Source organism: Malus domestica, chromosome 04, assembly GCF_042453785.1.
Source record: "Malus domestica chromosome 04, GDT2T_hap1".
Lineage (NCBI taxonomy): Eukaryota > Viridiplantae > Streptophyta > Magnoliopsida > Rosales > Rosaceae > Malus > Malus domestica.
The window spans coordinates 20,037,651-20,051,454 of record NC_091664.1 but is presented as its reverse complement, the minus strand read 5'-3'; the positions used below and the strand labels follow the sequence as shown (position 1 = coordinate 20,051,454).

The following is a 13,804-nucleotide window of genomic DNA, read 5'->3' as shown; positions in this document are numbered from 1 at the left end:
ATTTAAAAAAAAAAATTTATTATAAGGCTATAATTCGAGACGGAACTATGTTTAGCCCATTCGGTTGGAGATGACCTTATATCTTTTAGTTTACCCCCTAGTGCACCTCAATATAATGTATTCATTATAATGTATCTTAAGCACTGTTATAAAAATTCCTGCCTAGCGCTGTCTAGGCGCTAGGCGGCTAGCCACCACCCTGATTAATGTCTAGGCATTTGAAAATTAAGAAAGGACCACTAGACCTGCTAAGGTGCCCGCCTAGGTTGCGACTCATATAGACAGAAAATAGATAAATTTCATTTTGCATATTATTTTTTTCAATAAATTGTAAGATACCTGTTGAATACTTAAATGAACACATATTATATGTTTGTTCCCCATATTTTCATTATGTTCCAATACTTCATAATATATATGTCATTCTATTTTGTAGCTTATATATATTTTACATATAAACAAACACTTATTTACACTTTGGCGCCCGCCTAGCCGCTAGATGCTAAGCTCCAGCTCGTCGCCCGACTAGCATCTAGCGTCTTTTTAAAATCTTGATTTTAAGCTCATAAATGTATTAACAAGATCTTTTATTTTCTTTATCATTATTTAAAAATCATCTTTGTAAAAAAGAATAAAATTAGGGATGGTTTAATCAACTTAAACGTATATATGGATTTGATAATAACTAGCATTCTTACTATGAACCATTCAATAGGTTGGTTTGTTGATATAGATGCTGATGATTAAAGGTAAGAAATTCACAATTTGATTATTTTTATGTAGAGATGAAAATTTCAATTGGTTAATTGGTTGACAGATGTGGATGATTAAACGTAAGCAATTGGCAATTTGATTATTTTTTATTATAGTGACGATAACACGTCAACAAATGGACAAACAAACAGAGAAAGAGGTGCAAACATGTGGCAGGCTGAAAATCTAATTTCTGTCGATTACAAACATGTGGCAGGTGCAAAGAGGTGCAAACATGTCGTCGGATAGGGCGCGGTTGTCGGATTTTAATGTCCTAAATGCGTCATTGCCAAAAGAATTTGGATAGCAAATCACAAAGGCCGTTGAATTTTAATCAAACGGTTATAAACAGAAGGCTGCTTTAAAAGTTATAATAATTATAGTCGTTGAATCAAAATTCAACGGTCCGTGTGATTTGCTCAGGAGGCCTGAGGCTCAGCCTCCTAAGCTGAGGAGAGGATCCAAATCCTTGCCAAAAGGAACCGGTGGAATCTCACTATTTTTGGTTCTAACAGTGATTAAATTTTTGGTTTAGTGCGTGTGTGGTTGTGATTGCCAAATTAGGAGATTATTATTAATTTTAGTTTGTGAAAATTATCTCCAGATCAATTTATTTGGTAACTGAAGATTATACTCATGTGACAATTCTTATAGTTATTGTGAACTCTTTATAATTGTGGTTCAGTAATTAAATTTTATTATCGTTTCTTGTCAAAAAAAAAAAAAAAAAAAACAAACAAACAAACAGTTATGGCCTTGCAGTCATTCATAAGATATCTTCTTTTTTCATTCTTGTAAATCACACTTTACTATAGTCTAAAGGATAAAATTTTGGCTAAAAATGATAAATACTCGTTATTATTATTTAATTGATATTTTTAAGCAATAAATAAGCACTAAATTAAACCTAGTATTGGTAAACACATACATACATTAATTTCTTGAAGGCTGATACTAGAGGCATGAAAATTTTAAACCAAATTTTGAAAACTGTATGATGTGATTGTTGATGATTGGATTATTATTTAAGTGTTGATTAATGTGCTTATTTCCCATTAGTGACACATTATATGGTTTGCAAATTTGATCTACACATTACTCTTTGTTGAAGGTTAGACTTGAATTGGAATGAATGTCTAAAAACTGTAACTCACATAGCTACTAGCTAATAGTTATAAAGAAATTAACAAACAAACAGAAATTTATAAAAATTGGAAAGAATAAAAAAAGCACATAGCACTTTGAACTCATGATCTTTCTTTAATTTTAAACAACAAAAACCATTACTCCCGTTAAAAGTATTTTAACCAAATTTTATGAATTTATACTCTTATAAAAAGAAATTTGTAAAAACTTTACAGTAAAAAATGCACACTGTTATAAATATGTAAAAGTTAGAGGGATAACCTTTTTAGTAAATGAAGTGAAACAAATGTAAAATATTACACTGTAATTATAACTTAAGTAGATGACCAATAAAAGATGGAGGAATAGATGATATTATTGATCTTTCTTTCCTTCTGTATATTCTCTCTGTATGTTTTGAAAGCATACGGAGTGCTCTATTTATAGAGCAACTCCGAACTAATGCATTAACTGCACTTTGAAATTTACATCACCCATTTTGACAATACAATCTCTTGCATCTCCAAATTCAATTTCACTTTGCATGGACATTGAAAACTTCTACCAAAGTACTGTGGGCATTCACTACCCACCAGCATTTTCAACACACACAACGTTTTGAACCAGAGACCTCCTTGTTTATTTTAAATAGCATAAACCACTACTTATGGTCAAAGTTCATGATTATTTAAACAAATTTCAAAAATTTATACTCTTATAGAAAAAGAATTTGTAAAAATTGAAAAGTACATAAACACAAACACACATAGTGTTTTGAACCCAAGATCTTCTTGTTAAATTTACAAACAAAAACAACTAGTTATAGTTAAATTTCTCGGTATTTTAACCAAATTTTATAAATTTATACTCTTATTAAAGCATAAATGAATATATCACCATAATAAATTTGGTGCCCTCAATTTTTTTGGGCCTCGAACAGTCGCTATCCCAACTAGGCCTGGGCCGGCCCTGCCTGATAACAACTCGACACGTTAACGGGTTGACATAAAATCGGTTATTTTCGTGCCATTTCGTGTCCAATAATGGACCGTGTAAAAAATTGTCAGTACTAATCACACTCAACCCAACTTGAATGTGTCCGAAGGACCTAGAAGGAGCTGTGATCTAATATTCAACTCCTTGTCAGACACGGCATCGATGGGTTTTCTTTCTTACGTATTTGTGTAACAGACTTTCCTTTTGTTTTGTAATACGGCATTCAAACAAATCACTATCATGAGATTTTCCCTTGCACATTTGTAGGCCAAGTTTGCATGTAATCCTAAAAAGCCCTGAAACCTGGTTTTTCATCACCTCTGTATTCTTCAAAGACAGCATGGAGCATTCTTGTAGTACTCTGTACTCATGGTAAAATCATTTTGTTTACGTTCTCTCGCGTGCTTATTCTTTTGTTATGCATGACCACACGTCTGGATGCCGCAATTCTGCCCAGAAATGAAACTGATCGCTTGGCGCTGCTGGACTTCAAAGACAGGATAACTCAAGATCCTCTCAATGTCATGAGCTCGTGGAACGATTCCACTGATTTCTGCAGTTGGGTTGGAGTTACATGCAACCCTTCCACCAAAAGAGTTTCGATTTTGAAACTCAACTCCAGAGAACTCGCAGGCTCTATACCAGCTTCTATAGGAAACCTCACCTACCTGACAGCAATCAACCTAACAAACAACGACTTCCATGGTGAAATTCCTCAAGAAATCGGTCGTCTACGAAGCCTGCAATATCTCAACCTATCTGGAAATTCATTCAGAGGGAAGCTTCCGGCTAATATATCTCACTGTATGGAGCTAAGCGTGCTCGATGTGAGCTCCAATGAGCTTATCGGGTCAATTCCAACGAATTCAGTTCCTTGTTGAAATTGACTTACCTTTGGCTTGCTCGTAACAATCTCACAGGAAGCATCCCGAAATGGATAGGAAACTTTTCTGCTGTGTATAGTATTTTCCTTCTCGGCAATAATTTTCACTGAAGCATACCTAATGAGCTTGGTCGTCTAAAAGGCTTGCAAGAACTGAGAATTTCCGAGAATAATTTGTCTGGTATGGTCCCTCCTTCAATTTATAATATTTCTTCTTTAAGGGGTTTGCAGTCACCCTAAACCAACTGCAAGGCGAGCTACCTCCAAATGTCGGTACTACTCTTCCAAATCTTGAAGTGTTTTACGGTCATTCAAACAAATTCGCTGGTAATTTTCCTAGCTCGTTATCAAATGCTTCTAGACTTTCGGGTATTGATTTTTCTACCAAGGTCTTCACTGGGACAATCCCTGCAAGTTTTGGGAACTTGAAAAACTTAGTTAAACTAAACTTAGCTGGCAATTTACTAGGAAGTGGGAAAACTGGTGACCTGAATTTTCTTAGCTCCTTGGCCAATTGTACCATCTTGGAGGTTTTGGGTGTTTCCAATAATCATTTTGGAGGAGAATTGCCAAGATCCATAGACAACCTTTCTACCAGTCTTCAAATTCTTGCTGTAGGTGGCACTTCGATACATGGAAGCATCCCTATTGGCATTGGAAATCTTATAAACTTGACTGTTTTGGGAGCGGAAAATAGCTTTTTGAGTCGTAATCTACCCGATGAAATAAGAAAGCTTCAGAAGTTAGGGGAACTGTATTTGAGTGATAGCATGTTTTCGGGTCGAATCCCATCCTCCATTGGAAACTTGACTGCATTGACAAGGCTCTACATGCACCAGAATAGTTTTGAAGGAAGCATTCCTCCAACTCTCGCAAACTGCCAAACTCTATTAGTACTTAATCTTTCTGGTAACAAATAACAGGAGCCATACCTAGAGAGCTTATTGGGCTCTCGTCCCTTTCAATCTATTTGGGCCTGGCTAACAACCAGTTAACTGGTGCACTGCCACAGGAAGTAGGTAATTTGGCCAATCTCGCGGAGCTAGATGTATCAGGAAATCAGTTATCAGGTGATATTCCAAGTGCCCTAGGCGATTGTATTATGCTGGAGCACCTACACTTGGCAGATAACAATTTTGAAGGAACAATTCCTCAATCTCTTAAAAGTTTAAGAAGCTTGGAAGAGATGGATATTTCGAGCAATAACTTTTCTGGGCAAATTTCTGAATTTATAGGCAAGTTAAAATTTCTCAAGAATCTCAATGTTTCTAATAATAATTTCGAGGGTGAACTGCCTAAAGAAGGGATTTTTCTAAATGCAAGTGGTCTCTCAATTCTCGAAAATAGTGGGCTTTGTGGTGGCATCCCACAATTAAGTCTACCTCCATGCTCCAACTCAAAGGCTCATTCATCTCGAAAATTGCTTGCCCCAAAAGTAGTCATCCCTGTAGCTTGTGCACTTGCATTCATAATTGCTCTGTCATGCTTCGTTGTTGCTCGTTCAAGACGTAAACTTGTAACTTCACCTTCCCATAAGGATTGGAAAAGGGGTGTCTCTTACTCGGAACTTGTTGAATCAACTAATGGGTTCTCCATGGACAATCTTATTGTTACGGGAAGTTTTGGTTCAGTTTACAAAGGCATAATCCCTAGTGATGGAACTGTAGTTGCAGTTAAGGTATTGAACCTTCAACAAGAAGGAGCTTCCAGGAGTTTCATCCGTGAATGTAATGCTTTAAGAAGTATAAGGCATTGTAATCTTCTCAAGATCATAACTACCTGCTCAAGCACTGACAATCGGGGCAATGACTTCAAAAGTTTAGTTTTTAAGTACATGGTAAATGGAAGTCTTGATGCGTGGCTGCATCCAATAGATGAGCACTCTCAGAGTAAGAGATTGAGCCTCATACAAAGACTCAATATTGCAATTGATATTGCTTCAGCATTGGATTACCTCCACCACCGTTGCAATACGTCGATTGTTCATTGTGATCTAAAGCCTAGTAATGTTCTACTTGATGAAGATATGGTGGCTCATGTTGCTGACTTTGGTTTAGCAAGGTTCCTCTTGGAAGCGACGGATAACCCCTCTCAAAGTCAAACCATGTCAGCTAGGCTAAAGGGTTCCATTGGCTACATTCCTCCAGGTACGCATTTTTGTGATTCTCAATATTTTTTTTTCTCCTAAAACCTTATTAGTAGCCCACTTAAGTCTCTATTAGTATGAAAGAAAATGGAAAAAACCTCTTTTATTTGGATAAGAAGCATCAGCGAACTCTTAAATAAGATTTTAATTTTAAACATTTGACTTGACATCCTAATGTGAGTAATGAATGACAGAGTATGGCATGGGAGGTGAAGTATCCATACTAGGAGATGTTTATAGCTTTGGGATACTGTTGCTAGAAATGTTCACGGGAAAAAGACCTACCGATGGAATGCTTGGAGATGGTATAAATATTCGCAATTTCACAGCCTTGGCAATGCCTGATCATGCCATGGACATAGTTGACCCTTCATTGCTCATTGAAGGAGAAGATGCAGATGCTAATGATGCCAGACACGAAGATGAGGTACAAGAAGAACCTACCACAAATCGCCATGACCATGGCCTTGTACAAGGAAGAAAATTGGAGGAAGGTTTGGTTTCAGTGATGCAGAATTTCATAGCCATGGGGATGCCTGATGATACCATGGACATAGTTGATCCTTCATTGCTCATTGAAGGAGAAGATGCAGATGCTAATGATGACAAATATAAAAATGAGATACAAGAAAGACCTATTACAAATCGTTATGACCGCAGCCGAGTCCAAGGAAGAAAATTGGAGGAATGTTTGGTTTTAGTGATGCAGATAGGACTCGCATGCTCTGCAATATCCCTGGGAGAGCAGATGCATATGAATGTTGTTGTCAACAAAATGAAGGCAATTAGAGACTCATTTATGAAATTATGAAGACGAGGCTAGCAGTATACGAGATTGGTCTAAGTTTCTTTTCTTAATCTCACTCTTTAGACTCTTATACATGCCAGAACATAATTTGCTAAAGATAGTATATGTATCAATGTGTATTGTATGTAAAGTTGATCTAGTATTTTATAATTATATTGTATAATAAGGGAATATTGTTTTGATCTATTTATGCTCTCTCTGTTTTGTATCGTATTACTACCAGAGAAGAGCCAGGTCTAGTATAATCCGTGTGAAAGTCATGTGATCCCCCTTGTCAGTAGGAGTGGTAAAAGTATTCCGACTAAAAGAGCTATCTTGCACTTTGAACAGTGAAATTTTTATTAACTTTTTTTTGCTGAAATTACTTTTGATGTTTTATGGCTGAAATAGTTACAATTTTGTATTAGTCTCTGTTTAAATCCAACCAGTTTCGACGATATATGACATTATCCTAATTGCAGCATAAGGGAGTCTTATAATTCTACACTATTTCAGTCCATTTTGATTTGCTTGATATATCCTAATTAATATTCCTTCATCTAATTTCGATATAGTCTGTCTGAACTCCTCAGAGTTTGTCATTTGCTTATACAGTCAATTCCTTGTCTGAAAAGTTAGTTTGTTTGCATGTAATCCTAAAAAGTCTGAAACCTGGTTTTACATCTTCTATGTATTTTATAAAAAACAACACGGGGCATTCTTGTAGTACTACATTAAGGAGTTGCAGATGAACATTTTTCGCTACCGGCAGCCAATCTCCACTGCATTGCAGGATTCCCTTGATACCTTATAAACAGTAATTATTGATTAAAAGAAACAACATTGATTAGTCGTGCAGCTTGTCTTGGTCTATGAATTGTTATGCTTCGGAAATTTGATACCAACTGATGAGTCCATGTTATACCATATATTTTACCCTAATCTTAGTTATAATTTTTTAGTTATTTTGTGAGATTTTGATACTTGGGATTATATTTCCAAGGCTAAATAGCCAAAATGGTTCCTGAGATTTGCATAACTCATCACTTTGGTCCCTAACATTTCAAATCGATAAAAGTGGTCCCTGAGATTGTCCACCATCCATCATTTTGGTCATTTCGTTAAAAACTCCGTTAAGTGTCCCAGAGCTCATGGCTGGAAGTTTGGACAATTTTCAAAACTTCGTAACTCAATCGTTTCTTAACCAAATTTGACCCATAATATATCAAAATGATGATAGAAAAGTGTAGAATAAGATTATACCTATTTGGAAGCCCAATGGCTGCCGGAGATAGCTGGAAAATAGCCTCAAAGTTGACTGGTCCGAAGGAAAACTGGAAAACACGCTGGAAACTGGGTAAACTTTAAACGTTCATAACTTCTTCAATACTCAGCGAAATCAAGTGATTCAAAATTGAAAATCATACTTCTTGATGAGACAAAGAGAATTGTACCTTTTTTGATGGCTAACTCAGGGTGGTTTGGCCGGAAAACGGCTTGAAAGTGGCTAACTCGAGACCAAAGCCACTTTCAAGCCGTTTTCCAGAAAAAGTACGACGATTTAGCCATCTAAAAAGGTACCATTCTCTTCATCTCATCTATAAGTATGATTTTCATTTTTGAATCACTTGATTGTGTTGAGTATTGAAGAAGTTATGAACGTTTAAAGTTTACCCAGTTTCCAGTGAGTTTTCCAGTTTTCCCTCGGACCAGTCAACTTTGAGGCTATTTTCCGGCCATCTCTGAAATCCATTAGGCTTCCAAATAGGTATAATCTTATTCTATACTTTCCTATCTTCATTTTGATATATTATGGGTCGAATTTGGTAAAGAAACGATTGAGTTACGAAGCTTTGAAAATTGCCCAAACTTCTGACCAAGAGCTCCGGGACACTTATTGGAGTTTTTAACGGAAGGACCAAAATGATGAATGGTGGATAATCTCAGAGACCACTTTTATCAATTTGAAATGTTAGGGACTAAAGTGATGAGTTATGCAAATCTCAGGGACCATTTTGGCTATTTAGCCTATTTCCAATGTATGACATTAGACTTCCTCTTGAGCAAAAAGTAACCAAACAGATGAATTTTGGAGTGACTCTAATTGGAGGATGTTTGTGAGTCTGTTGACTTGTTCGTGTCAAATTTTCAAAAGTTTCTACTAAGCCGTTTGACCATGGCAAAGAAAAGACGGCCCAGTGTGCAGCTTTCTCGAATTGATGTTTCTGGATGTTTTGGGTATTTTGAAGGTCAATATGGCATATTTTGAGGAAGATTCCTTTTATGGATTTGTTACAGACGTCTCAAGATTTAAAAAGATATATTTTGGGACCAAATCGGAGTTGATTTGGTTGGTCAAAAGATAGATTTTCTCTGCTGTCCGAATTTCAGTTTAAATAGGAAACCTTTTATTTCCTAGTTATCTTATTCTATTACGTTTCCTAGTTTTTAGAAGACCTTTTCTAGGTAGGATTTTATTTTGTAGTAGTATAAATAAGGCTTATTAGCTATTAGGGGAGGGAACACATCAATTTTGGAGAACTTAGTAAGGCTTTGACGATTTGTATTTCAAGGTGTTTTCTATCTTTTTTCTATTTCAATAAAATTCCTTTTGTTGTATGGTTGTTCATAACTATTTTCCGTTTGCTAGGGCGATGCCTTGAGCCTGAGCATGAATATGTAGTTTTATTTAATTTCTTATGATAGTATGCATGCATACTTTGAATTATTAATCACTGTGTTTAAACGGTCTCTATATCTTAATGCTTAGCTACCATTAGGATGTTTAGATAAGTAATTGGGTGCAATTCGGTTGGAATACCATTGGAGGCTTGAGTATTGCTTCTTGTGATTGATAGTTGTAATTTTGCCTAGGGTGAATGCCATGTCTTAGGGGTTGCATGGTTTTCAAAGGGTTTTCACAAAGCGTAATTAGTTATGCATGTTTATATTCGACAAGAATGCCATAGACGAATTGCATGTTTGATATACATTCTAGCTTGAATGCCACGAGTAGAATATGCATTAGGGAAACCTAACCTAATGTCCTTTAATAAGTAGAATATGCATCAACTAAATATAATTCATAAGTAATTGGTAAAACTACATAGGATTGTTAAGCTAGCGGCAGATCCCTAGTGTTTTTTTATCATTATCTTTTCCCTTTCAAATCAGTTTCTTGAATTAGTTTTTATTTATTTATTAAAATTCATTTTTGTTATTTTAAAATCCAGAATCTGTTGCAGTCATATTTAGAATAGGAATATGATTGTCTAAATCCTAGTGTATCTAGAGATATCTTGGAATATTCTTTTTAGTAGTTATTATCCTATTGGAGTTGTAATCCTATTAGGGTAAGGATTTAACCTATCCTACTACTATAAATAAAGGCACAATGGGGTGAAATACAATACACCTCACAATTAAATCTCTCTTCTCTCTCTTATTACCGCTGGCCTCCCCCTCTTTATTCCCTTAGAATAGTTCAATCAATTAGGCCTACAACATATTATGAGCACGCTCTTACCAGAAGCTAAGGAACTGAAGGATCGTAGGAGGAGGCTTTCTTCTACAAAATTCAAAGGCTTTTATTTGTTTTTTGCCAATCAGGTACACGTAAAATAAAGTAAGATATTTAAAACGTACATGAAGCATGAAAAAATTCCTTATGATGCATGAACGGGATATATATATATATATATATATATATATATATATTGTATATGTTGCATATATTTGTCAATATATATACGTTTCATGCATTACGCAATTATTATTTTGCTATGTGGAATTTTTTAGTCAAAGCATATAAATAAATAAGAAGTAATTTAGGGTTTTTTCAAACCCTATAGATGTCGAAAAAAGAAGAAGAAGAAAAAACTAGGAAATATGTGGCATGGTTGCGGCTCGCCGTCATACCACTGCTGGCGCCACCGCTAAGCACCGCACTAGCCTACAACCCAGCTGCATCGAGCACACTGCAACCCTTTGGGCTTTGCTGTACCTATACGGACACAAGGCCATCAGCCTGGGAAGGGTTACCTTGGGCATGCAGCCTCTCTAACCTAAACCCAACAACTTTTGAGTTGCTAGGCTTTGTCCCGAGTCCTTGATCCACACCTGCAGCAAGCTTGTTGCTTGCTGGGTCTAACCCGTGCACAAGCCTGCCTTCAGCAAGTCCGTGTTGCTTGCTGGGCTTTGCCACCCCTCGGTCCAACTCGCCATCAGCCCTTTGCGTTGTTGGGCTTGACCTGCACAGACCTTAAACCCAGATGTCATCCTCGGTTGGGATTCCCCGCACTAACCCGTAAGTTTGATGGAAAATTTCAAATATATCAAAAACATTGTTTGGAATAGTTGTGTATTAGCGAGCAATTGTGAGTGAAAAGGTATATCCATCACCGAATGGGTGTATAGATTCTTAAAGGTTGCTATTAAATTATGAAGTGATGCATCCTTCTACTCATATAACTGATTGAGTATAGAATTGGAGGGTGACAACTGTTGATGAAACATCGTCTAAAGTTCTATAAATACAACATGAATTCAACAATCAAAATATATCTTTACTTCTTTCTTTCTTGTCTCTAAATTTCAGATTATTTCTTAAGTTGTGCAAATCTTAAGAAATAATATCAAGTAAGTTTGAGTCCATAGTATCCTGGAGACAATTTGTTTTACAACTCTTTTTGCACTAATAAAGAGCGACAAATTAGTCTTAAAGAAAGCAAATTCAATTCGTGCTTTGGCTCAATGTTCTTATTTTTCTTCTTCACTACCATCATTAAATTCATATTATTTTTTTCTAACAATTTTAAGACTAATTTGATCAATGGAGGCATTAGCAACTACCGTTCAATCAATTCAAGACATGAATCAAGATTTGGTTCGTCTCGATCGCTTCAATGGTCAATTTTTCCAACAGTGGCAACAAAAGGTTTTGTTCTTCTTTACTACCTTGAAGTTGGCCTACATTATTCAAAATGATTTTCCAACAATTCCAGAAGAAACTACGGATAAGTCGATTGCTTTGAAGGATCAAAGGAATAAGAGGAAGGAAGATGATTTTTTATGCAAAGGACACATTCTCAATGCTTTGTCAACCGCTCTCTACAATGTGTATCAAAATGCTCCATAGGCAAAAGAGCTTTGGATGCGGTTGGAAAACAAGTACAAAACTGATGAGGTTAGTGCTCGTAAATTTCTTATCGATAATTATGTGCATTTCAAAATGATAGATAATAAGCCTATCCTTCCCCAAGTTGAGGAACTACAACTCCTTATGGATGATATTGCCATTGGAGGAATAATGGTCAATGAGGAATTCCAAGTTGGTGTAATTATAGCAAAATTACCACCAAAATGGAATGATTATAAAAAGAAACTCAAACACCAAGGGACGAAATTCTCTAGAAGAGATAACTCGACACCTTCGTATATAAGAAGAATCTTGTAAGCGAGACGGCGAATTAACTGAGATAACAAGTGAACTTTCTAGAGCAAATTTGATTGAAGGAGTGTGAAGTGACAAAAATAAAAAGTATGTTATTCCTTCTAAGGGAAAAAGTTTCAAAAAGAAAGGGAAGAGCATTAGTGATGTGAAGAAATGATGCTTCTTTTGTCAAAAAACCTGATCATATTATGAAAAATTGTCGAGGTTACAAGAAACATCTTAAGTCACAAGTAAATATAATCGAAGTGATAGAGGAGGTGAATACTTTCTGGAGCAATTAAAAAAATTTTGTGAAACTCATGGAATTAGACATGAGGTTTCAGTTGTCATATCCGGGCCCGGGCCCCCACCACATCCCGGGCTCAACTCAGCCGTAGCACGATATTGTTCGCTTTGGGTCTTGACCACACCCTCACGATTTTGTTTCTAGGAACTCACATGAGAACTTCCCAGTGGGTCACCCATCATGGGATTGCTCTCGCGCGAACCCACTTAACTTCGAAGTTCCAATGGAACCCGAAACCAGTGAGCTCCCAAAAGGCCTCGTGCTAGGTAGGGATGAGAATATACATATAAGGATCACTCCCCTGGGCGATGTGGGATCTTACATCAGCCCCCTCACTCCACAACAAAATGGACTTGCTGAAAGGAAAAATAGAACCTTAACAGAAATGGTTAACTCATTATTAATAAGTTCAGGACTCCCAAATAATTTATTGGGAGAAGCTTTACTGACTTCATGTTATATTCTTAATAGAATACCACACAAGAAGTCCAACATGACTTCATATGAGTTATGGTTTAATAAGAAACCTAAATTGAATTATTTTAGAATATGGGGATGTCTTGCTTATGTAAGAATACCATATATTAAAAGATTCAGATTAGGGCCTAAGACCTTGTTGACCCTAAAAACTATCAAGCCTACGTGGCACGCAGGCCGAGTAATCTATAAGCTAACTATGTCCTTCGGTGAATGCAGGGCGTGCCAACTCGTCGGCCGAGCTCGGCCGAGGAGTAAATTTTGTTGATGTTGCGTTGGGTGCGCGGCTGACTTCTGCGTCTTGCGATTGCGGCCGAGAAAGGAACACGTCTCGGCCTCTTGGGCTCTCGAACCTGAAGACAAGGTTACTATTCTTACGAAGTTCAATATCAAATTCGGCTTTCAATATGCCGAATGTAATAACTTGTAACACCTCACTTCGCCGAGAAGGCTGATGAGATGACCTCGACCAATAAGGATTCAGGAATCCTTCTCGACCGAGACTTGGATAGGTAATCAACCGTCCTCGCCGCAGTGCTGTTGATGCCAACGGAAGATGCTGCGAGACCGACTGATTCTACGGTGACAGAGCTATCTATGTCGACTTAAGATATCACCGGTTGCTTTCACAGTGCTGTTGATGCCAACGGAAGATGTGTCAGTGAAAAGAGAAAATAAAAAATCTCAAAGTTGTTGAGAGGGTTTGCGCAGGGCAGTTTTGTGTTGAATTGGAGGGGCTTGAATGATGCACAGTCTATTCTATTTATAGCAACGGCCTACCCCAAGAAAGAATGCAGCAAAAGTGGACATCATGCGCCAGATCACCACAAAAAAGTAGCCGACCTTCTAGTTATTATAAAGGGAATGTGACGTCCGAACTTCTTTCTTTTTTTCTTTTT

The 13,804-nt window shown here is 36.7% G+C and overlaps 2 protein-coding genes across 2 annotated transcripts; both read left to right on the top strand.

Annotated features, from left to right (window-relative positions):
- The first annotated feature begins 3,296 nt into the window (after window positions 1-3,296).
- LOC139195047 (putative receptor-like protein kinase At3g47110) lies at window positions 3,297-4,677 on the top strand. The gene is made up of 2 exons (XM_070820227.1): window positions 3,297-3,701; window positions 3,979-4,677. The coding sequence occupies exons 1-2, from the start codon at window positions 3,297-3,299 to the stop codon at window positions 4,675-4,677; spliced, it is 1,104 nt and encodes a 367-aa protein (XP_070676328.1).
- A 7-nt stretch (window positions 4,678-4,684) lies between these two features.
- Window positions 4,685-6,931, top strand: LOC103433475 (probable LRR receptor-like serine/threonine-protein kinase At3g47570). The gene is made up of 2 exons (XM_070820340.1): window positions 4,685-5,904; window positions 6,098-6,931. Exons 1-2 carry the CDS (start codon window positions 4,860-4,862, stop codon window positions 6,712-6,714), a joined length of 1,662 nt encoding a protein of 553 aa, XP_070676441.1. The 5' UTR covers window positions 4,685-4,859; the 3' UTR covers window positions 6,715-6,931.
- Window positions 6,932-13,804: the final 6,873 nt, after the last annotated feature.